Consider the following 22,220-nt stretch of genomic DNA (forward strand, 5'->3'; position numbering starts at 1 on the left):
GGAGAGGAGAGGAGAGGAGAGGAGAGGAGAGGAGAGGAGAGGAGAGGAGAAGAGAAGAGAAGAGAAGAGAAGAGAAGAGAAGAGAAGAGAAGAGAAGAGAAGAGAAGAGAAGAGAAGAGAAGAGAAGAGAAGAGAAGAGAAGAGAAGAGGAAATGGAAGGAAAAAAGGAAAGGAACAGAAAAAAAGTAAGCAGAAAAGAAAAATGTAAGGAAAGAAAAAATGAAATGGCAGAAATGGAAAAATAAAAGAAACATAATTAAAAAGAAGGAAAAAAATAAAGGAAAATAATAAAGGTATATGGAAATATGAAAAAAGAATAGAATGTAAGGAGGAAAGAAGATAAAAATAGAGAAGAAAGAAAAGCAAAAATTAAATGTAAAAATATTTTTTTTCCCCTTACAAAGAAAGAAAAGGGAAGAAAAGGGAAAAGAAATGGAGAGGAAATGAAAGAGAGGCCTATGAAATAGTAATTAAAATTAATAAGGAAACAATTCAAGGAAATGGCAGAGGAAAAGAAAGCAATATGGAAAATGGAATACTGAAAAAAGATACAAAGGGGAAGTGGAAATTAAAAAAGCAAAAGAGATTGAAAATAAAAGTGCAAAGGAATAAAAAAAAATGGAAAAGAAATGAAAGAAAAAAAACAGGAGAAGAATAAAAGCAAAGGATTTTTGAGAAGTAAAGGGAAATAAAAGAAAAGAAATAGAGCAAAAATGGAGAGGTCAAGAAAGAATTATATGCAGGAGTAAAGAAAATAGAAAAAGCAGAGGACAAGAAATTAAAGGACAAAAAAAAAAAAAAAAAAAAAGCAAAATGCAAGTCAACTAAGGGAAAGAGAGATAGGACAGAGAGAGGGCGAGTGGGTAGAGAAACACGGAGAGAGTTTGGTCTTGTGGGTCTGTACAGGTTGATTGATGATGGTGCAGGTGCTGTTTCAGTATGTTCTGATGCAAAACAGAAAGAAAGGCCAACTCAGCAAATCACTGACAAAGACAAAGCCCAGCTTCCTACAGCCAAACAGCCAGAGACTGATAGAGAGAGAAACCAAAGAAAGAGCGGGAGGAGTTAGCGCCATTATCGCATAGAAAACGGCAACAAGACAGACAACAAACAGAGACAGACGGAGAGAGGAAAAGCCAGATACAGTACCAGCTGATCCCTTCCTCCCTGCCCAAGAGTAAGCTGCCCTGAGAGGTCACACTGCAGAGAAAGAGACAGGCGAAACCCAATCTAGCATCTACAGTAATCATTGTCATGTGACAAACACACACGTAAACATCACAGTATTTACTTATCTACAACAGCTGAGAGACAGACAGATGTCTATGCACAGTTAACATGGACTGCTCAGCAGGAGAAAGGTTCCCTACAGAACGCTTACTACTAAAAACAGAAATACATATCCCACTCTCATGCATAGCAGGAAAAGTGAGTCTTCACTACCCCAGTCTGGTCAGAAAAAGGCCTGGCCGCCGAGGTCATGGCGTTAAGAGAAGCGCGGTGCAGGGAAAAATGATTTGATGACGTGAGAACAGAAGACAGGGTGGCAGAGCGGCGGGGAGCTCTCACGGCTCCATTAGCATTTATATTAGAAGGAACAGGGAGTCAGGGCCACAGTGGGACGTAATGACAGGTTCCTCAGGCATAACGAGAGAGAAATTCATTTGGAATTCACTGTATATTTGCAGAGAACCCAGCAGCTGCTGCCAGGAGAGTGGGAAGTTCTGATAAAGTGGTGTAAGGTTACCGCATTACTGATCAATGAAACCTGCTCATGGCTGTACTCAAGACACAAAAATACTGTCTCAGTCCTGCGAAACCTAATACCTACAGCGTATTTGGAATAATACTTTCTTTTTTGAACTGAGAGAGGCTACATTACATTGCATGATATTAAAACTACTTTTATGCCCCCTTGAGGTCCCTGACAGAACTTCATTTACAAAAAGACTTGTTTTTTTTTATTTACAACCAGTGATAACATTAACTAACATACAATAAAGAAACAACTTGTTACGGAAATCTTACATTGTCCTTCAGTTTCTCAGCGAAACTTTCATTGTTTGCACTATGACCACAAACAACAAGTATTATTGATTATTATTTAACTATAAGATATTGATGTTTTCATGTTCATTTGGGAATTAATTCACAATGTGAATTTTGTTTTTGTGATACCACATTTATCCTCCCTGGAAACAACATTTTACCATTTTATTGGATAATTTCATTGGAATTCTGTTTGAAACTATCAAATGAGAGATTAATACGTTTTCCTTTTTTTGTAACTTTTTTTTGTAATGTTTGCGTCAAATATTTCAAGGGATGGCTCACCCAAAAATGAAAATGCAGTCAATAATTACTTAAAAAATGTATAATTATTAATTTGTGTTTCAAAGAGGAATGAAGGTCTTACGGGTTTGGAACGACATGATGATGAGTAATTAATGACGTGATTTTCATTTTGGGGTGAACTATCCCTTTAACTATATTGACACTAAAATATAATACTCAACAGTGAACCATAAAATGTTCATTACTGTGCATTTCCGTCGATCAAATGATGATCATACAGTAGCTGCACATAAACTTTTCAAGCCTCGACCTGCTGCTGTGCTGAACAGCCTGGTTTATATAATGCGTGGTGCTTGAGGTGATTCAGAGCAGGATATGCTGGCGTGATGAACGTGTGGCCATGCGGCAGGTTACAAACGGACGGACGAATGAACCCCAGAGAGTCCTGACCCACTTGGGAGGACATGATGGAGATGTCTGTCCTACTTTGGAATACTAATCTCTCTACCTGCTCCGTTATCAGGACATTAAGTGCTACGTTTATTAGAATAGCGCTGAATGCTTGTGTAAAGAGCACAGGACACTGCACAGTAAACAATGAACGAGGAAAAATATGAAAAGACACATAAAGTGCTAAGTTTGGATTTAACGATGATGAGATGATGAGCGCTAACATTCTTCAGCACGGTCCGAGACGGTAACCATGACAACAAGGCCATGGCAGGTGACAGACAGGACAGCGGCGTTTTAATAGGCTGACACACTGCACCCACAGAATATGACTGGCTGACACAAAGAGCCCACGGTTTGACTGGCTGACACAGAGCGCCCATAGGGCCCCATTCACCTGAGATTAGCAGCCAGACCAGAGATGCAGTGAGCCATCTCTCCGTTCTGTTTGTCTGAGCCCCACATGCTGTAAACAAACGAGAGAGAGAGCACACAAAACACACACACGGCAGGTTAGACCTGCTCCAGAAATCAGCAAATCTGTACTCAGCATTAACAAAAGTGCCCCCTTCCTCGAAGCGAACAGTCACGCTAATGAGAGCGTAGCACAGCACTAACCCCGCTGTTAGCAGGCATTAAAGCCAGACTAGAACACCTCCATGTTCGCCCTCCATGGGGAGCAATGGGGAGGAGAGAACCAGGAAGAAAAAGAGGAAAATGTCTGTGTGGGAGACCGAAAGGCGGTTATTTAGGTCAATCTCTGAGGGTGAATATGCAGGCTTTAGGTTGTGAGATCTACTGATGACTGTTAGCCTCCGATGTCTTTACTTCAGGTTTGTGTGATTGCTAATATGAGACTGACCCTCTGAATACAACTGGAAAAAAATAGAAATGAATTAAATCACGCCAAAGTAGATGTATGTGTCGTGCTAATAATGTAGCGTACAGCTGCCCTTGACCTGAGCCCCAGGCTATTATGTGATGCATGAAAAAAAGAAATAGGTAACACACGCTTTCAGCTGTTCTGCGCTATACATTAAATTCACACCCTGAACATGAAACATCACATTTAGGGTGTCTAGATGCCCAGTTTTGAGTCACAGAGTAGTTGGGATGTTCCCTCCTTATCTGATGAAGCAGAGAGACACAAAATGCAACTAGATTAAAGTATTACAGTTATGTGTGGTGGAAAAATTGCTGATTAAAAAATGTAACAATGTATGAGTGTCTTATTTAGAGATTAACATCCAAAATCTTTGTCTAGTAATAGACATTATTTATTTTTGTCTAGGAAAGACATTGTTTAGTTATTCAATTTTAACGATGAAGGTGTCAGATGCTGCCTATGGAGAATCAGAAAGCTCCTGGATTCAAAACATCCGAATTTATGTTCCTATGATCTTACGCATTTGAAACAACATGAGAGTAATTAATTAATTACAGAATTTTATGTAAATTCTTTAAACTAATTTATGAAACTTCATTTCATTATTCATTAAATTAATTATTAAATGCTGTAATCAAAATGTTTTTTTTTAAGTCTCTTATTCTTACCAAAGCTGCATTTTTTCAGACATACTACAAAAACAATAAAATTGTGAAATATAACTGAATTTTAAAATACTTATTTTCTATTTAATAAAAATTAATTTTCCTTCAAAAATCATTTAGCCAATTTCATGCTCAAAAACATTTCTTATTATTAAAATTAAAAACAGTGCTATTTAAAATTTTTGTGGAAACTGATTTTTGACAAATAGAACAGCATTTATATCTTTTGTACAATTACAAATGTCTTTACTGTGATCAGTCTAATGCATCCTTTTCTGAATTTTATATATATATATATATATATATATATATATATATATATATATATATATATATATATATATATATATATATATATATATAGACCTTCTAAACTGTTTTTTAATGATTATTTCATGTCCTCTTTGCAATACATTTATTAAAACATACCATATTGTGCATAAACTAATCATAAATGTTTGCCTGTAACCTTTACAGTATGAAGGTAAACTCAGACTAGAGAGGCGTATATCAGCGCAACACTCATCTCTACACTGTAGACAGGAAGTAGATGTGGTGCATGCGGGCTCACACTATGGACATGTGGTTAGTGAAGAGCCAGGTGCATGTGTGAGTAGGTGCGAGCAAGAGACCTAGAGTCTGTAAAAGGCATATGACGTACACAAGATTACTGAGGGAGGCCAGAGTTAGCTGCTGTGGTTGCTGCTGCTGTTGTTGCTGCTGCTGAGGCTGTTGCTGGGATACGGATGGCTGCTGCTGTGGTTGTTGGGATACAGATGGCTGCTGCTGCTGTTGCCAAGTGGTCATGTTGCTTGGCAACAGTGCACCCGACGGCGTGAAGGCCTGGAGGGCTGTGAGATCTGCACTTGTTAGCTGGTACTCTGCATGAAAACAAAGACGCATATTCAATTACAGAGTTTACAAAAACACTGTTTTCAATTTAAAGACCCTGATTCCTAAAGTTGTGATAATGTGCGCAGGCCTGCAGAGTGATGGATGTCTTGGCTTTTCGCTATGATGTCACTCTCACCTGTGTTGTAGGCGGTTGGCATGGAGAATGGAGTCAGGAGGCTCGGCGTTGCCACGGAAACCACTGGTGTGGTAAGAGGCTGGGTCACTTGAGAGGCGCCTAACCGCTGAGCGTTCTGGAAAGCCAGAGGGAGAGGAAAAGAGAGAGATAACATAAGATGAGTGAGAAAAAGTGGACATGAACACCTCTGAATGACTTCAGAATGTATATGTATGCGTATCGACTAGGGGTGTAATGGCACACAAACATTAAATTATACTATCTCTATTTGTTGCTGAAATATATTTATGCACAAAGTGGCTGTCATAAATTGATTTATTTAAATACACATTACATAATGAAATGCTCATCTCTAGATTCTATATGTTATTTAAAATAAAGACTTTGTATATTAGACTTTAAATACAATTTCTCTAGAGAACTAACAAGCTATAGACACTGATGAGTCAACTTGCCTGAGGAAAATGAAATGCTACGTGACATTTTATACAAACTGATTACAAACACTGATTGAGCGATTACATGAGCCATGAAATGTTCATTCATGTTTCTTTTGCATTAAAACTAGTAATGTCGTAAAGAAGAAGGGATGACTGCGCTCTGTGCTGCCATTTAAACTGAGGTGTTTATACAGCGATCTGTCACGCCACATCAAAGAGCACCAAAACAGCATTTATTGTTTCAATTTCCTCCAACAAAAAGGACATAATTTGAAAGATGTTTTCTATCAGAAGTAACGATACATAAAACTGGATGTTTTCAATGTTTCAATGCAGTGGTTAAAACAATGCTGTTTTTATTCGGTACACGCGAACCGAAAGACCAAACCAGAAGAAAGTTTTCGATCTAAATATGTGTACGTTACACCCCTAGTATGAACCCAATCTTCAAATTACACACACTTCTGAAGATGAAACATTTTAGAACATTATTGAAAGCAATCACAATAATAGTAATACTCATTATAACTAACACAGTTCGTATGAACAATCACAGCTCCACAGGCCGTCTTTTTTAACTGCCCTTTAGATTAACATTGAAATAAATATCCTGAAACTCAATGATAAGGCCAGTCTGAAAGCGTTTTAGATCAAGATGCTGCTAAAAATAAAATAAAATTAAACATAATAAATAATAAAAAGAAATTAAATAAAATAAAGTGGTTGAAAATGTTGGCAGGGCAATTAAAATTTGACTTTTTCACCACACAAAAAAACCCCATTGTTGAGCCCAGCTCTCAATCATGCAAAAAAACCCTAAACACTTCACTACCAAACACACAATAACAAAATGGGTAGAGTGTGTCTGCAGGGCAAACCAGTGTCATACATTTGCATTTAAAGCCCTCGGGCGCTTTGAGAGTCCTCTTGGTCCTACAAGGGCACTTTTTCAGTCGACAGACTCCCATGATTCAGCAGTCATTGGACATTGGTCTGCCCTGCTCATGCACACACTCACAGATCCAGATGCTGAGATGGCTGAAACACCCTCCCTTCCAGCCCCAAACTCAGATGTGCATGCACTACACTTAATGTGTCATTGGACAACAATCATTAGAGGAAAAGACATCAAGAAGTGAAAGAAGGTGGGAGAGAGACAGACAGACAAATTGATCTCTGGAGTGAGGGTTTCTGCTCTGCTGCGCTCCACATTTGATCTAGTGTGTCTGACTCATGTGAGATCAACCCATGCATATGTGTATTTCGCCTTGAGTGTGTGCATTCATTTAAAGCCGTACACAATAATCAGGCAGTCAGCCTGCAACTGAATAAACAGCACGCATTTATGTCCAATTCACTGACCACCAATTAGATCATATATGAAAACACCGTATTCTTCAGCACAAATAAATAAATATAATTCATTTTTTAACCAACCAAACTGTTGGTTAAAAAAAAAAAATAATAAGGTGAAGATGAAAAACCGTTCAATACACAACATCCATTCAACATTCATCAAACGTTGTGAAACCGCACAGCACGACAGTCAAAAGAATTGAGCTGTATTCACCTCACTCACCAACTCCAGCTCTTCATCTGTCTGCGAGGCCAGAAACAAATAGAAAACAGAGATTACAACTCCAACACACAAGCTCTGTTTTACACCTGGTTTCTTTTCCAGCTGATAAGAACACAGCTGCCAGTAACGTGTCTCCAGTGACCACTTCTGTTTGGATTTCAAGGAAATAGTCTCAGACTTTATAACTGTGTATACTACTCGCTTTAAATTCTATACTTAAAATTTTGAAAAAATTAAATGATAATAGAAAAATAATCACCCAATATATAATTTCCATACACATACTAGTCAACTTTTGAAGTGGATAAAAATTTTTCAAAGTTGTCATAAATCCTTAAACCAAAATGCTTTGATAAACGTTTTTTGATCCACTTCAAGATTTGATTACTGCATATACACACGTGTATGTATGGCATGTGTATGTATATGTATATATTTCTCTCTGTTTTACATTCCTCTTTACATAAAAGTGTTTTCTATTGTTTAAAACTGTCATTTTTATTTTTCATTTTATTTTTTAATGACTTAGGCTGGGTACACACCACAAGATATTTATGCTGATTTTGGGCTGACTTCTCCCATTCCGACAATCTTAGGTAATGTTCTTATAATCTTGGTGGTTGTAAAGATTATCTTATCAGGTTTTGTTTCTGTGGTGTGATGCGTGTTAAGAGTCACTGAATCTGCTCAGAAGAATGTCAGAGGCACCCCGATCACGAATCATAAATATTCAACATGTTTACAATCAGCCTGGTTACTAACTTTTTTCAAAACATCTTCCTTTGTGTTCGGCAGAAGAAATTCATACAGATTCTGAACTACTTGAGTGTGTAAATGATGACAGAATTTCATTTTTGAGGGAACTGTTACTTTAACTAGGGAGAATTACGCAGAAACCGATGTAATGTGATGTTTAATGCATTTCTTCTTGTTGATTTTAAAATAATATTTTAATGAAAATATAGTAATAATTTATTTTTCTTTCCTTTTAAAGCTGCTTGATACCACCAAAGTTTAAAACATCTGATCTACAATGAAGTAATATATTGTGGTGAAAAAATATAGTACTGGCAACTTGTGATCGGATCAATCCAGATGGATCTTAACACCAGGTGTAATTGGTCTCACTCACACACACACACACACACACACACACACACACACACACACACACACACACTCTGAGAGCAGACAGACAGACAAATCAGCTCAGTGTATCTGACAGCTTTACTTCCCCCTCTCATGGTCCTCGTGAGAAATTCCTTTGTAGCATCACATTGAGTGCCTAGACCTACTCCCATCTCTAACATTAGCCTTCATAAGTCATAACATGGAACAGCTTTGAGAGTTCATAATGTTTGGCCCACTGAGGCTCCTGTAGAGTAATGTGGAAGTGCTCACCAGTTGCATGAGACCCTTGCTGCTCTGTGAAGTGATGACCCGAAGGTCCGGTTTACGACTGTTCACCATCTGAGGGCTGGATGGAGAGGGAGGTTTAGCCGTCACTACTTTTACCATGCTGCCGTTGGAGACTGAGAGTAGTCCTGGGGAGGCCCTGGCACTGACGTAACCATTGGCTATTGAAAGAGAACCAGGAAAAGACAGGAAAAGGTCAATAGAAAGCTGGTATATTTTTTTGAAATCTTAGTTTCTTTCTCATCGACCCCAGGAAACACCTTTGCATTTTTTTAACACAAAATTCAGATATACGAACTTAATCGTATTTTCTGTAATTTGTACTGATGGGAAAAACACAATAATTACCCACTAGGGAAAATAATCCTATTAGGGTCTCCCTCACCATGGCAGATGTGTTTTCTAACAGTTATTGCTGCAAACCAAATCCTCTGTTTTCTGGGATTACAACTCTATTATGTTGTAATTGGAGGATTAATAGTTACTTGTTTTTAGGCTGGAGAACCACATTCCTTTCAGGGAGGAAACGTATACACCAAAAGCATATGCACACAAGGAAGGGATCGGGGTATCTAACTGGAACAAGTTCATCCTGTTCTTCGACTTTCTTTCCAGCTTGGTTATTGAAATGTTTTTGCTCTATTTTGTTTATGACGTTGCAGCAAATGTAATGTTTGAACTGATCTGATAAGTAGTCAAACTCAAGGGCAGTGTTTCCAGAGGAAGGCAGAGTATGTTATGATCTGTGTTTCAGAGAATGGCTGAGAGAGAGAGAGACTAGGGACTTTCCCAATGTTTTCCCACATTCTGAAACTGAATAACACTATTCTCTCAGCACAACATAAACGTCACTTGCTAGTCCTAGGTAACACAGTGACGTCTCAGCTGAACAGAAATATCCTAAATATTTATACTACAAATATTTTTAGCAATGCTATTTTAACATGCGGCTGTAGGGGAGGGTTGGCTACAAGAGTTGGATGGCACTGGGTATATTTCTGGGTCATAATAGGGTGCTATCACAACATACAGCAACATTGTACAACATAAACTATTTACATTAAAAAATATATATATATTACAATCTATGTTAGCTAATCAAAGTGGGAACCAATTTTGATATAGGACTATAAGAATCGTCTTTTGGATTTTTGTCTCAATTTATGAAAAGATGTTATGTTTTATTATTATTATTATTATTATTATATACACATTACATTTATAAAGTTACCACATATATGCGTGCATAAAACATAAAAAAGGTAAGTCACAAGACAATTTATCAACAACAACAAACATTTTTGTTTTAAGTGCCCTATTATGCCATTTTTTAGGCTCCTAATATTGTTTTGGGAGTCACCTACAGTAGGTTCACATGCATGCTTGTTTTGTTTTCTCAAAATATGTGTTTAATATCCCCTCATTTTCCACTGATTCTCAAATTTTTTTAAAGCCGTTCATTCTCTCTAAACCCCTCCTTTCCATGAGCCTCCTGTGCTCTGATTGGTCAGATGGTCTAGTCTGATGTAATTGGTCTACCGTGTACATCAGTCAAGTTGTTTGTGGCCGGCCAACATACAACATAGTCAGAAATTATGTGTTACACCGTTACGTGTAGCCGTCACAGAAAAAGGATTAGACTTGCTTAGGCTGTATAGGGTCGATTCTTTAATTTGAAAGACAATAACTTTATTTAAAAACTTAGTTTTTTTGGATTTATAAGTTCGCAGATCGTTTAAATTTACATACAGCTACATTACACACTGGATGAAAGGCAATACTGGAAATGGCCTAATAGGGGCACTTTAGACAATCAGCTTTTTTTTGCTCAAAATTGTACACTTCCATTATTACCTTGCTTGGTCTTAATATTTATAACACCAAAGATACTGAATACAGTTTTGAAAGCTGTGCCAACCGAGCCCAGTCTCCCCCACTGCTTCTAAAATGTGCTATAAGCTGACGCTTTAAAAACTTAACTAAATTAATACACTAAATTTAAAAAGTGGAGGTGTTCAGTTTATGAATCATTTAAGAGCTTGAGAGACTGGAGAGACTTTTGCAGTTTGATATTTTATCCTATCTGAGCTCTGGTTACAGGGCAACAACAACTGTGTGTTGCTCCGCTAGACGTGTGTGTGAGTGTGTGTGTGTGTGTGTGTGTGAGCAACAACCGCGTCAGCAGCTCTGAATGGAAAGAGATTGCAAAGGGAGCTGCAATTCCTTGGCAGCAGAGAAGAGACGTGCTCAGCTGTTCTCTGCCCCAGGAAACACAGCTTTAAGTTCAGTCTGGTTTTTAGTGGGGGGCTGGGACAGAAACATGTGTATAAACACACTATGAACTTGGGTCAGAAAGTATGCTGGTAAATATTGTGTGTGTGTGAGTGTGCTGTTTGTGTGAGTAAATAATTTTGAGTGTTGGTTGTAAGCCCTGGCCTCTACTAATCTCTGCTTCAAAAGGTCTGACTGCTTTTTTCTTTTAGTCTCTCTTGCTCTCTGTCCCTCTCTCTCGTGGGAATGGTAGGAATGTTGCATGACGTCAATGCTGACATTCCCAGAGCAACAGCTGAGAATGGAGGGAAGGGAGGGGCAACGGAGAGAGAGAGAGAGAGAGAGAGAGAGAGAGAGAGAGAGAGAGAGAATAAGACACAAGGAGTGGTAATGGACAGAGAAAGTCAGTTTGTTAAGAGCTTCTTAAAAGTTGCAGAAAAAGAAAAGGAAAAAATTATTCACTCTACATATACAAATAGCATTCCTGAATTTACTTAGTCAAATTATTGTATATACTTTAGCATTTTACATATATATACCAAATATATAAAAACATAAATAACATTTTGGAAGCAATTAATTGCTGGCCAGCATACACACACACATATACATATATAAATGTATGTATGCTAGGCAATAATAATGCTAATCTTCCAAAATAAAATTTGTGTACATAATACATTTGTTTGTACTGTGTATATTTATTATGTATATACATATTAATTATGTATGTATAAAATGTAAAACTGTTATGTTTTTATAAAATATTCTGTTTTATAAAATATAAATGATGTAAATATAAATATATACAATATTTTCTAAATATATACTGTATATGTGCGTCTTTATGTATAAATAATAAATGTACACAAAAAATTATGTACACAAAAACTTTTCTTTTGGATTGCGATTAATCATTGCCCATCGTTGTTACACATAAAGAAGCAGACTATTTTTTGCCAAAAATTACTGACAAAAAAAAGTATAATTTAATTCTTGGATAAATTTAGGTTTACATTTAATATTTCACATGACAAAACAGAAATTAGTTTCTAACTTTCCAAAAAAAAAAGACAAATGGCAATGGACATCTAAATAAGGCATATTCGTGGAACGTGCTAAATAATAAACACACAATCCCAAGAAATGGGAGGTGTTTTCCAGTGACTCCACAAGGGCCTTCAGCTTCTTCACTGATTAAATGTTCACATTATAAATGCTCACTTAAAATGTCCAAGAGACTCATGTGCTCTTTGAAGTTCAGAGGCAGGAGAACCTACAGCTGTCAGGGACTGTCAAGATTGGCTGGGAGGAGAGAAGAGAGTGTGGCAGAGGGGGAGGGGAGGGACGGAGCGTGCTGGTTTAAGCTGGGTATTCAGAATGTCAGTGAGTGAGATATGAAGAACAGCTGAGAGGGGAGGCGGATGGGAAGACAATTATGCAAGGGCACAGAAACAGAAAGGAAAACAGAAAAAAAAAACTAATAATAAAGTAAGAAAATGAAAGGACGCTGTAGGAAAAATGACGAGTGGTGTTGACCCATACTATTTATGTCACTCGTGCCTCATGGTCCCATGAGGGTGTTTACAGGCATGCTCGAAGAACACAGTGTGAGCTTCAGCTGTCACGGGGAAACAGGTGTGTGAGCATACGCTGGATGTGCGATAGCCTGATCGCTCACTTTCAGATTTTTGAGTCGGGACAACCTTCATAGAGCTGCTGTCACTCTGGTAATCACAGTCAGATCAGATCCGATCTTATCGGATGAGTTTGAAAACTCTCTCTCCACTCTGCAGGTCTTGAGCATGCCCTTCGATTTTAAGCAGTTTGACTCAGACTGATGCATTATTCAGGTGAAAATGAAGAGGTATTATCGGGCCCGTCTGGCTGGTAGGAGGAAAGACTTACCCACAGGGCTTGGGCACGCTCCGTTTGAATTGTTGAGGTCACCTCCCAAAAGAGCACCTGGAAAAAGAACAGAATAGCTTAAAGGAAGGCTAAAATTTTAAGTCTAGACTACAGACTCCAAATCTAGATCTAAAGTCAAACAAATCTGGAAGCAAACTAATGTTTTTGGAACAAATATAAGGAAATAACGTTGATCTCAGCTGAATTTGATCACAAAAGGTCAGCTAGAACAGACTACTGTTTACACCTGTCCGAACATGTGTCTTTTAGGAGAGGGGTCCAGAATTTTAAAGGGAAGGTGTCTTCTTTCATGACAATGAAGATTTATGAATGTGCCATACTGCGCATTTTTACGTCTCATATTTTATATTTTAGATGCATAGTGTATATTGTTTTTGTACAGTATATTGTATTATATATATTATATGCTACCGTTCAAAAATGTTTTTGGTTAGTAAAATGTTTTTTAATAAATTATTTATTTTAAATTAGCAACAGTAAAGACTTTTATTTCATGTAAATGTTGTTCTTTTGAACTTTCTATTCATTAAACAATCCTAAAAGAAAAAAATTATGTATCATGTTTCCACAAAAAATGTTAAACGTTTAATAGTAAATATTTCCTGAGCACTTAATCAGCATATTAAAATGATTTCTGAATGATAAAGATTTGAGTAATACCTTCTAAAAATGCATTCACTGTATTTTTGATCGAATAGATTTAGTAAAAAAAAAAATCTAAAATATATATACTGCACATACTATTACAAAATCACATATACACAGCCGTGCCTACATCCCTACCTTGTGCCAATAAAGCTTCTGTTCCATTCTAAAGTGATTCGATCAAGCACTTGCTTTTGTTCAAAGCTTTTTCTAGCAGAGATTTCATGCTACACGAGTCCGTAGTCCTCAAGGTTTTCAAGGATGCATCAGGACACATTAGCGTTTACACTACAAATGCGATATGTGTCCCTGACCACCTCCAAAGGAGCTTTGAGAGATCAAATCACAAAGAGATCCATTGAACCTTGTTTACAATTCTGATGTTGATACCAGGTGTAAAAAGGATGCTACAACTCAGCTGATATTGAATTACTGATTTGAAAACTTAATAGAATGAGCTGAAAAACACTACATGCTGGAGCAATGAATAAAATAAAAATTTTGCCAAACAAAGGTGATAATCATTTTTATGTTATGGCCGATAACTGATAAAAGACCTTTACTAAAATCCTGTTAATATTTTACATATATATATAATTTTTAGATTAAAGATGTTTATTAACTAATTACTAATGTTAACAAGTAGGATTCAAATCTAACTGAAATCTAATTATCTAATAAAAAAGTCAGTTTTTAAGTGGATTTAGGCATCACAAATTTGTAATGTAGAGTATGATTAAATATTATGTGCTTTCAGAATTACATCAGTTATTAGTTTTAATTATATGGTCCTTAGTAGATGTAAAAATAAAGTAAATTAGTAGCAATTATAAATCCAATATTAGCTGATATCAAATTTGTAATATCAGTTAGAAGCAATCATATTAAAAAAAAGATCATTACACTATGCAGCCACTCCATGGCAGAGAAGATGAAGGTTTGACAGTCATTTTTATGCATAAATCAGTGGTATGTCTCTGAAACAGCTGCTGGTAATCCGACACCCCCAGGGCAACATTATAAGCTCATGTACACAACATGAGTTACTATTTCGCCCTTCCTGCTTTGCTTACTGGTACTCAGCACCATTGATCTGCTCAGGATTTTACCTGCGCTGGCAGGTCTCTGTGGCAGGCCTGGAGACACCGTGTTCCTCTGCAGCTGCGGTTGCTGTGGTGACAGCAGGCGCGGGTCTGTGAGAGTGGAGGTGACGAAGGAAGTGGTGACGAGGCTGCTGGGATTGCTGAATGGCAGAGGGCTCTGACTGGACACCGGCACTGTGACTGGCATGGAGAAAGTGGGCGGTGGCACTGTGGACTGAGAAGCACAGGATAGAAAGGAAAATGGTTAGCAGGCTAAAACCGCCTGCACGTACATCCAGACATGGTCACACACCGGTTTTTAATAGCATGCAGTGACTTGTGCAAACATCCTCAAAGCAGAGCATGTGAAGCTACGAGGTGCAGAGTTAATTTTGTAAGACTTTTGTAAAACTGTTGACGTTTTAGTGGAAATTATCCAGCCTGGAAATGAAAGGAACAGGAAGTCTTCACTTCATTTGCATCTGAATCATCCGGTGTTTAAGGTTTTATTTTAACACTTGTTTTGGAGACCAGGATTATACTGAATTTTAGTCTGCAACAGTTGTCCTTAAACCGGTAATACGGCTCTAGGGAATAACCCACGGTGCACAGTAGGCTCAGGTGTTTCAAACAAGGGGCATGTGGCCGTGACAACTCCTGAGTCAGCCAATCCTCGTTCTCAGGCTTTGCGAAGCACAATTAGCCAGCTTCAGCAATCAGTGTGGACTCAAACTGTCCAGATGCTCTGATGGAGACCCATTTTCCCATGATCCTTCAGCAAAACCAGGGCCTCTAAATTTAGAATGTGGGCCGCACTAGGCCTCCTGTGTTCTGAGTGGGACCCAGTTTGATAGAGTTAGTCTGGCTCTTCCTCTGTCCTTCTCCCGTTCTCCTCTAGCCTCTCTGTCTGAGCTTCAGCAGAAAAAAGTAGTTTGATGTATGCAGATTACAGACAATATATACGTTCTAAAGGCTGGATTACATAGCGATGCTATAGAAGAGGGGTTTTGTGTTTCCCAAAGAAACATTTGGTGAATAATGTTTTTTTTTTCTGTGAAAAAATTTTTTAAATAGCTATTTTTTACTAAAAAGATAATTTTGTGCTATGAACAGGATCTATGGATGTGAAAAGTTCTACAAGGAACTTAATAGATTTCAATAAGGAACCTTCAGTTTTAAGATTGTAAGAGTGGGGTTTTGACCTTTGATTGACCTTTGATCAGATTTTGGGCTTGCGCTCTCTGTAACAAATTGTTGTTTTCAAAGAAATGCCTTCTAACGAGAATATACCGAAGCCAAATCTCTTTTAAAAGAATATCCAGGTTAATCATATTCAAGCTATGGTTCTGGAGGGAGTAACCCATGTAGCATATGGGCCTTTAGACGAAACAGTACCTAAGTTCCAGCTCTGCACGCAGGCCAGGCAGGGTGAAGAGGGGGAAGGGTGGAGGAGAGGGAGGGGTCATTAGTGTGAGATGAGCAGCTGGTTTCAAATATGGAGCACCAAACACACCTCAGCTGAATACATACACCAAGACGGAAAAAAAATGGTTTCTAGCCTCCAATGTCTCAGCCAGAAAGCGCAATCTTACACTTCTGATGTGCCTTCAACAACTGAAGATAAATACAACAGACTCAAGATTATATCAGTCTAGACACACAGACAAGCGATAGACAACTGTGATAAGAATGACACTTGGTACTGAAAGAGAGACTGTGACGTTGAGGAAGAGCGTGACCAGTGAAGTGAGAAAGACTGACTGGTTTGGGAAACAAGTTGGCAAATCATAATCACATGAAGTGCCTTTGAACTGGAGTTCACGTTGCTAATTCAATAGATTTAAATGTAATTCAACACAATGCAATCACAAATTTTATATAATATTATAATATTTAATTAGCCAAGCAGAGTGATGAGCAAATTCTGAGCAAATTCTTGCTTACATTGTAAGCGAAAAAATTAAAAAATGTTTAAAAATTTAAAAAGGCAAAAGTATTTTTAGTGAGTGTTAGATATTGGAAATGCAATCTAGACATAAAATAGACAGAAATTAGTCGATTAAATATCTAATATCAACCGATATATAAACTACAATTAGTTTGAGTTTTTGAAATGTTTTTGAAAGAATGCTTAGCAAGCTTAGATTTATTTGATGAAAAATACAGAAAAACAGTATTGTAAAATAGTATTATTTTAACTGCTTTCTATTTGAATAAAATCTAATTTATCCATGTGACGACGAAGCTGAATTTTCAGCAAACAGTGCAGCATAATATTTTCATCGATCCCGATTATGTTTTAATGCATCCTTGCTAAATAAAAATATGAATTTATTTTTCAATTATCTTCAATCTTTCGAATGGTAGTGTATATCCAATATCAACTGATCAAAAACAATTATAAAAATAATAAATCACTGTGTTTTTTTTTTTTTGCTAAAATAGTTTAGTTTAGTTAAAATTAAAAACTATTTCAAAATAAAAAGCTACTTTAAATTAGTATGTTTTGCAACTTTTGATTTTCTAAAAAAAGACGGGAAAAAAAAGATCTTTGCTCACAGCTTTATCCACTGAAATTATCACCACAGCCAAGTCAGACAGTTAGTGGTGAATATCTAAAAACTCATTACAAACTGATCATTTTCCGGCTTGTTAAGTAGAGCACGTAGTACACATGCTGCTGGGTGTCCCCAGTGAGAGGGATTAAGGTTTTAGCTTTGCTTCCTCGGGCACTCATGCTGGGATTATGTGGCAGAGAAAGAGAGAGGTGCTGGATGACTCTCTTTGTGCTCCGGCCCGTGAACGCAGCACTGGGCGGAGAGCAGGAGGGGGGACGAAGGAGAAGAAACCTGGCCCTTCATCAGGTGACGAAATGCTTTTTGGATGCAGCTACCGAGCAACGTCTAATTTCCAGTCCCATTAGCATTACAGAGGAAAGAGAACGCAACTTACTACACTAATCAGTCTTTGCTGCCCACATCCTGTTGAATCACGTTCACCGTGTAAATCATATCATACTCGGGCCCACGATACGTTGAGATAGCGAGCAGCACTTTCTTGTTTCTGTACCTCCTGAGAGGAGATTCCTCATGCAGGGCTCATGCATAAAGCATTCTTGACAGTGCCTTAATGAAAATTATCTTCACCGACGCCTGAATCGGGACCCAGATGAGTCAGAAGTCTATTCCTGGCAAACGCGAAACAAGCATCAGTCATCACAGAACACAAGAAACAACAGCACGCAGAATCAAGACAGCTATAAATCACAGGCGCGTTTGAAAAAGTGGATTGTGAGGATCAAAGGGATGCGGCCCACACTCGCCCTCTCGCCCCCCGATAAGGAGAGGTCCTTGCCCAAGCACACGCATTCAGAGGGGATTGAGGGGTGGTGGGAGGGGAATGGGGTGAGAGATGGCTGCTAGGTGCTCTGTGAGTTGATTGCCGGGCCGGCAGCAGGCTGTGTGAGTTGGTTGGCGGGCCAAAAGCAGGCCTCTTCACGCGGGTACTCACTGAAAGCCTATAGCTCTGCATCATTTTATCAAACTCCTCGTCTATCTTTTTGTACTTCTCCTCTGTGCGAGGCGTGAGGGAAAACGGCTCCTCGGGGTCTGGGCTCTCCGAATCCCGGTGCTCTTTCTTGTTCAGAGCCTTGGTTTATTTCCGACCAAGGACAGGAGAGAGAGACAGAGGGGAAGAAAGAGAAGGAGGGAGGTTAGAACGACAGGGTAAAAAGGAATACTCACTCCGTAGCGTTTGAAGAGGATGTCCAGCTCCTCGCTCTTGCGGTATTTATCCTCCTGTAACGGACTTTGGTCGATTGAATCGTCCCCGTCTGGCTCTGGACTGTTGCAACCGTTAAAGCCTTTCTTTCTCAACGTCTTAAAGCATTTGGAATGGGAGAAGAAAAGGAGAAGAGCATATTTCACATTTAGAAACACAGATGTCAATTAGAGAAAAGCAGCACTGATTTGCTAAACCTACAGAGTAACGTGTGACACATAAACCAGAACCATTGTACATCAGCAAAATGTTTCATGAGGGAGTGAAGCGGCTAAATTCGATTTTACACCATGACTTGGAAAACGATGAAACTGCACAGCCCATAGACAACCGTGGGCTGGAAATAAGTTAGACGAGGCTGGAAAATAGAGGAACTCAGTTTATCGGTTTCAGCCTGAAAACAGCTTGAGTCTTTTTTGAGAAGATTTTCCAAACAAGATTTTCTCTAAGTAGCTTTGATGGGGGTATCGAGGCTGAATGGAAAACCGTTTTCAGCTCTGCCTTCTTCCTTCTCACAGAGGTCATAGTGACACGAAAAGTGTGCAAAGAAAATACAGCATAGAACAATGTAATCCAGATCAGCAATGCTAATTGGACATTTAGCACTTTAAAAATACTTTTTTTATTTTGATCCTAATGTTTGGGATCAGTAAGATTTAATGTTTTTAAAGACGTCTCTTATGACAAAATAGAATACAAATTATTACGATAAACAGCATTTATTTGAAATAGAACTCTTTTATAACATCATAAATGTCTTTAATGTCACGTTTGATCAGTTTAATGCAATCTTTACAGTATCAAAGTATTAATCCATTTAATAAAAACCTTCCTGAATCTTACTAATTCCAAACTTTTCAACTGTATTACCGTATATTATATTACAATATTATCAACTAACTAAAATGCAAGTGGAGAAGCCACCCTTCCACAAAAGGGTACACGATTAGAGGCTTTTTTGAGGCCACAAATAAAGCACTGAATTAAAATACTTAAAAATAGGGGTTGTTGTATGAGCATTAACAATCAGCCTTAGCAAGCAATGCTAATAATTTATAGATTTAGAGAACGATTTGATGAATGATAGAAAAAAAAAATACAAAGCAAGCATTTGATCTAGCTCGATTGTTCATACATAACACACTCTCTCTCTCTCTCTTTCTCGCTCGCACACACACACACACACAGTGAGGAGTGGGTCAGCTGATCAGCTTGTCTCTGAGTCGGCTCCATCTGTTCACCTGTCCCTGTATTTCTCTGCCTGCTGTCTCTCCTTTATGGGGCGGGTGCTTGTTTGTGTTGCCAAGGGAAGATTCCCCTGCAGAGCTCCGCTGCCTCTGACTGGCTAACCTCGTTCAGTAGCGCCCCTCCTCCTGCAACCGCCTTCCTTCCCTCCCCCCGTACGGCCCCTCTCTCTAGCTTCCCCTTCCTGTCTTTACACTATTTCATCTGTTACCCCTCGACCTTCACTTTCTTTCTTCTGATTTTTCTGGATGTTTTTTTACCTTTGTGTCTCTTTTCTAATCCAGTAATGCTCTCATTCTTCCACGACTTAGCGAGCTGACTCATTTCTGTCCTCTATTCCCCTCCTCTCTCCATCCCATATCATCTTTTCAAACTCCCACTTCCTATGTGGGATGGAAGCAAACATTTGAGAGGGACCGAATAAAAGTTGAAGAATCTGCAATTGAAAAAGACACACTGATCTAAAAACAATGTGTCCATGGTGGTTTATGGCCTTAAAACGTACAAATAAGTCTCTCTCGAGTGTGTGCTGATGTCCAATGCAGGCAGACTGTAATGTCACCTTCCATTTGCAGTGTGTAAAGCGGAGAAGGCTGCAACCCCCCCGGCCATCCCTTGAGAACGCGCTTAAAGCCTCGGCTTCGCTGCAGCCTGCCGGCTTACACAGACGATAGCGTCCAGATACACCCATCTGACAGATTAGCGGCCCCTCTGAACCCTCCACTCCTCCTCCTCTTCATCCCTCCATCTCAATTCCTCCTTTAAAGGCAGCGTGTCTGCCATTATCAGGCGAGTCTGACTATAACTCATACATGAGGCTAATGGAGTCATTTTAGCAGCTGATCTGGGCTGATAGCCCACGGCTCAGCCCACTGTGGAGGCGGATCTGAGAGAATAAGCTGAAGTACATCATCTCGATATCGAAGAGGGCTTAGCCGATGTCCAGCACACACAGATTTCTCAGCTCTTGCAGACAGAGGTTAAGAGTTCACAGTCGTTTCATCTCGACCATCTAACGCCAACGGTCACACTTAAAAAGAACTGGTGCTATCAGGCACGTCAAAAGTGCTGGTGTCGACTTTGATGTCAAGTCGATACTCAAATTAAATTCAGTTCCTTCTGTAGTATTGGTACTATAGGCCACTCAATTTCATACTTAAACACTGTCTGGTGACAGGTGGTTACCCCTGAATGCTCATAAATGTGCACTTCCTGGTCAAAATGCCAGCTTGGCATGGCATCAATGTAAACACAGCAGGTTTCATCCACTTTCTGTCATGTCATTTCTAAGAATTAAACTATAACGCTGATAATAAAGAGAAAACCACTTACTGTGCTTTCTTTGTTTCATCACTGTTTGTTTGTTTGAATAATTACTTAATTTTAAAACTTTTAATTAATTCAAACTTTTTAATTTAATTTACTGACAAATATAGAAATGCTACATTAAATTTGTTAATTCATTTGGTAATATTTATTGTAATAATAATAACATTATGTATATATATATATATATATGTATTATATAACTTCAATGGTATTAATAATCAATATTAAAAACTTTTAACTCAATATCAACATTCATAACAACATTCATTAGAGATCCACAGGCACTATAAAACTTTCTTAGGAAATACAGATATATGTGAATACTAGTGATTCAGCCGATTAGTACTGATTAGCATTATAATATGTAATTTAATATGAATTCTGTTTTATCTCTTGCCAGCCCTGCACTCCTAAACATAGCAGAAATATAATTTACTTGTTTAACCACATGAAACAAATTTTGCAACAGCAAAAAGTTCACCAAAAAATGAAAACTGTCATTGTTTTCTATCATGTCATGTCATTTCAGATCTGTATGCTTTCATTTTTTCAGGGACACACAGCTCTTTCTGAAAAGACAGTCTGGACCTTGTCTGTCAAGTTGCAAAGAGGGCTTAAGAAAACTCAGTAATATGCAATCATGTGACACTGAAATAAATTCAGTATTTGTTAAAAATCCTTGCCTCTTTCTGCATGTTATCCTTTATTCTGCATTCATAAAACTTACAAGTTGGTTGTATGGACTACTTTAGTAGTGCTTTATTTGAGGTTGATGCACATGATCATTGACTGACAGTGAAAAGCAAAATGTATTTTTGTTCTTCGAAAAATTTCATATAAGTTCAAAACAACAAAAGGGAGAATAAATGATGACAGATTTTTAATTTTTGAGTAAACCGTCCCTTTAAGTATAAACAAAGTCAGCAAATCAGCACTTGATTTGATCTAGCTGGATTTGACTGGATAGTAAAAAATGGATTATGAAAATATTAATACTATTATTTTTTCCACCCACATGACCTTTGTTATATCAGCACAACAAACATTGTTTCATAAGCAAAGAAAGTTATTTCATTTTGATCAAAGATTATCATATTTTTCATTAGAAAGCTGAGAATAGATGAATCACACCAGCCATTTATAAAGGAAATTTAAAAAATATATATATATTTCATATT

General features: G+C 38.0%; 1 protein-coding gene across 10 annotated transcripts in view; it reads right to left on the reverse strand.

Moving 5' to 3' along the window:
• mef2d (myocyte enhancer factor 2d) overlaps window positions 1-22,220 on the reverse strand; it is a 53,926-nt gene that overhangs the window by 4,389 nt on the left and 27,317 nt on the right. For 3 of the 10 annotated variants that reach the window (XM_043260278.1, XM_043260279.1, XM_043260280.1), the window contains exons 4-12: window positions 18,199-18,336; window positions 14,716-14,923; window positions 12,941-12,997; window positions 8,747-8,922; window positions 7,337-7,366; window positions 5,327-5,441; window positions 4,958-5,177; window positions 3,143-3,211; window positions 1,150-1,200 (exon numbers count right to left, since the gene is read on the reverse strand). In XM_043260278.1, coding sequence (XP_043116213.1) covers window positions 1,150-1,200; window positions 3,143-3,211; window positions 4,958-5,177; window positions 5,327-5,441; window positions 7,337-7,366; window positions 8,747-8,922; window positions 12,941-12,997; window positions 14,716-14,923; window positions 18,199-18,336 — 1,064 coding nt within the window. Of the gene's footprint in view, window positions 1-1,149; window positions 1,201-3,142; window positions 3,212-4,957; window positions 5,178-5,326; window positions 5,442-7,336; window positions 7,367-8,746; window positions 8,923-12,940; window positions 12,998-14,715; window positions 14,924-18,198; window positions 18,337-18,431; window positions 18,567-22,220 lie in introns of all 10 variants that reach the window. The other 7 variants (XM_043260281.1, XM_043260282.1, XM_043260284.1 and 4 more) reach the window with 7 other exon arrangements.

Source organism: Puntigrus tetrazona, chromosome 16, assembly GCF_018831695.1.
Source record: "Puntigrus tetrazona isolate hp1 chromosome 16, ASM1883169v1, whole genome shotgun sequence".
Taxonomy (NCBI): Eukaryota; Metazoa; Chordata; class Actinopteri; order Cypriniformes; family Cyprinidae; genus Puntigrus; species Puntigrus tetrazona.